The 2,591-nt window shown below is 64.0% G+C and overlaps 2 protein-coding genes across 2 annotated transcripts in view; both read right to left on the reverse strand.

Annotated features, from left to right (window-relative positions):
- H696_02086 (hypothetical protein) overlaps positions 1-862 on the reverse strand; it is a gene marked incomplete at both ends in the record, with an annotated part of 7,012 nt that extends 6,150 nt beyond the window's left edge. Inside the window, 2 exons of the mRNA XM_009495983.1 lie at positions 20-703; positions 793-862. Coding sequence (XP_009494258.1) covers positions 20-703; positions 793-862 — 754 coding nt within the window. The remainder of the gene's footprint in view (positions 1-19; positions 704-792) is intronic.
- A 641-nt stretch (positions 863-1,503) lies between these two features.
- The window catches only part of H696_02087 (hypothetical protein), a 1,594-nt gene continuing 506 nt past the window's right edge, over positions 1,504-2,591 (reverse strand). The window contains exons 2-4 of the mRNA XM_009495984.1: positions 2,382-2,523; positions 2,092-2,241; positions 1,504-1,956 (exon numbers count right to left, since the gene is read on the reverse strand). Coding sequence (XP_009494259.1) covers positions 1,804-1,956; positions 2,092-2,241; positions 2,382-2,483 — 405 coding nt within the window. The 5' untranslated portion in view covers positions 2,484-2,523 and the 3' untranslated portion in view covers positions 1,504-1,803. The remainder of the gene's footprint in view (positions 1,957-2,091; positions 2,242-2,381; positions 2,524-2,591) is intronic.

A 2,591-nucleotide genomic window follows, 5' to 3' on the forward strand; every position in this document is an offset into this window, starting at 1 on the left:
GCCTCGGACGAAGACGCACCAAACAGGGAGACCGCCACCTTTTCCGGCAAGCAAGCCTGATCAAGGATGTCGGCCAGTGAATGCCGAGCCCGGGAGGCGGCCATCGGCATCGGGGATTCCCCCGGGGCCGATGTCGCACTGTCCGGCCGGCTGGTCGGGGCAATGGCCGGGCCGTAGGCATTTCTGGCGCGCCCTTGCGAGCCCGAGGATCGCTCCGGATCATTGAGCGCCAGGTCGGAAAGGGAGCTGGAAAGGAAGGACTCCGTCGGACGGCCTTCGAGGATGCCCGAGCGCAGGGCCTCGGACGACTGGCTAGATACCAGATCCAGGGTTGCCAGCATCTGTGAGGATGTTGACAGCAGGGCAGACTCCGAGGGCGAGATGTCACTGGAGCTGCTGCGGCCCGGTGGCGAGGGGGTGCGCTGCCGGAAACTGCCGCAGCCGCATGGGCTCGGGGAGTTGCCGGCGGCCGGGGCCCCACGTTGGGCCCCGCCAAAGCGTCCCGAAAGTAGGGTGGGATAAAAGTGGTCGCTCGAGGCCTCGGCCGAGGATGGAGGCTGGTCATTCAGCCACAAGCGCAGGGCGCGAAAATGTTGCTCAGCTCGAAGCTTCAGCCGCAGCGGCACTGTCGAGGGGTAGTGCGATTCGTAGGGCAATACCAGGAGAGGCTCCCGGTGCTGGGCGATGAGGAAGCACTCGTCGGCTGATGGAAGGGCAATGCAAGGATGCCATCAGTGTCAATGGCCCGGTCATGATGGCGCGGCGGGAATGGCAGGAAGGATGCAGATCTACCCTCAAGGAAAATGGGCTCGCCCTTGCGCAGCAGGCGCCCAGGCCACGCTCCATGCTGGTCATCTTCCATCCTGTGAGGCGAGCCGGGGCCGAATCGGGCGATGGAGGATGGGCGGGGCGCGGGGCGTGGCGGACCGGGGGAGCTGCAAGGCCATCAAGCAGGAGGATGGGCGAGGGCTCAACAAGGGCCTCTCCGTCTCGCGGAGGGGGAATCCGGCGAGCGGGGGGGGGGAACGGGGGTTAGGCGATCCGGCTAATGCCTTCCCTCTCGGGTCAAGGTGTGCAGCAGAGAAGCAGGGCGGTGGGTGTGTGTCTGATGGAAGAGGGCGGGGGGGGGGGGGGTGTTTGTTCGTGCTCGGTGCGCGCCGCACCCGGTATGGTGGCCGCACAAAAACCCACAACTCTCCAACTGGCTCAGTTAATGGCCCACTCCCACATCATCGGCCACGTGATGTGCATGGTCATCCGGAGATTATCCCGTCTATGCCAGGGCTGGGCCAATGCGGCGGCGCCTGGCGACAGAGGATGGCGGGGGGGGGGTGGGGACGATTCTCCCTGCCAAGCGTGTGTATGTTGTTTTTTTCCCTCCGTCTTCCTTGTGCCGGCTCTCCGCCCCCTCTCGAAAGGGTGCATCCATGCACGCACCGCCGGCCTCCTCTCCCTGCGGCCTTCCCCTGGCTCGGTTGCGCCGATGCTCGATGCCTCGACGGCTCTTCTGGGAAGTTAGGACGTGTATTAGGTATTTGAAAGGCGACCATGCTGGGCAGGAAGAGGAGCAGAGACACGGCCAGCGGGCGCTGAGAGGAGGCCGCGGCAATATGTGCGTGTTTGTGTTTGTGTGTGTGTGTGTCTGCGTGCGTGCGTGCGTGCACGTATATGATGGAGAGAGGGGAGAGATCGCTGCGCACACACAAACACACACACGTGTGTGTTTGTGCGTGTGTACGATGCGCCTCAGCGACTCCATCGCCCGCCCAGCCTGGAGGGGGATGCGGCGCGGCTGGCCATGACTTACTGAGAGGAGGAGATCTTGGGAGCCTCGCCGGTGCGCTGGCCATCGAAGAACTGGGTCAGGAAACCACCGCGGGCAGGGTCGATGACCACCTCCGAGGGGCGCTCGAAGAAGCGCATGATGTTGGTCTTCTGGTTCCAGATGTTCATGGTCTAATCCGTGGGGAGAGTGGGTGAGAGCGTGGGGCGGGCACACCCCGCCTCTGAGTCAGATCTCACCTTCAGGCAGCAGAGCAACAGACAGCATTGAGCACAAGGAGGGCGCATGGGAGGGAGCGAAGCACGAACCTCCTCAAGGTGGAGCTGACCCTTGTAAACGAGCAGAGCGCGGGCCGGGACGTCAGTGACGTAGTTGACACGGTCGAACTCCTCGCGGATCTTGGCGCGCATGTAGGGAAGGGGCATGTCCAGCTCGTAGATCTTGGCGATGAGAGGGAGCTGCATGTACAGCAGGGAGGAGGGGAGGGGAAGGGAGGGGGCGAGTGTCAGCACCGCTATTGTGGTGGGAAAAGGGGGTTGGGGAAGGGGCCTTGGTGAAAGCCGCGAGAAGAAGCCGCTTGTGGCAGCGGGGCCCGTACGTTGCGGTTCCAGTTGCGGTACAGAGTGCGGGCGGCCGCGGACACCTCGGCGGCGGTGGCGGTGCCGGGGTTGATCATGACCTGGACAAAGCGGTTGGACATGGTTGTAATAGCGATGGGGCGAGAGCGTTCCGACCAAAACCTGATGGCAGCGCGGCGGGTCAGTGGAAGTGACAGGGGCTGGAGGAGGAGGAGGAAGAGGAATTATGG

The sequence above is a fragment of the Fonticula alba genome (genome assembly GCF_000388065.1).
Source record: "Fonticula alba strain ATCC 38817 unplaced genomic scaffold supercont2.3, whole genome shotgun sequence".
NCBI classification, from domain to species: domain Eukaryota; order Rotosphaerida; family Fonticulaceae; genus Fonticula; species Fonticula alba.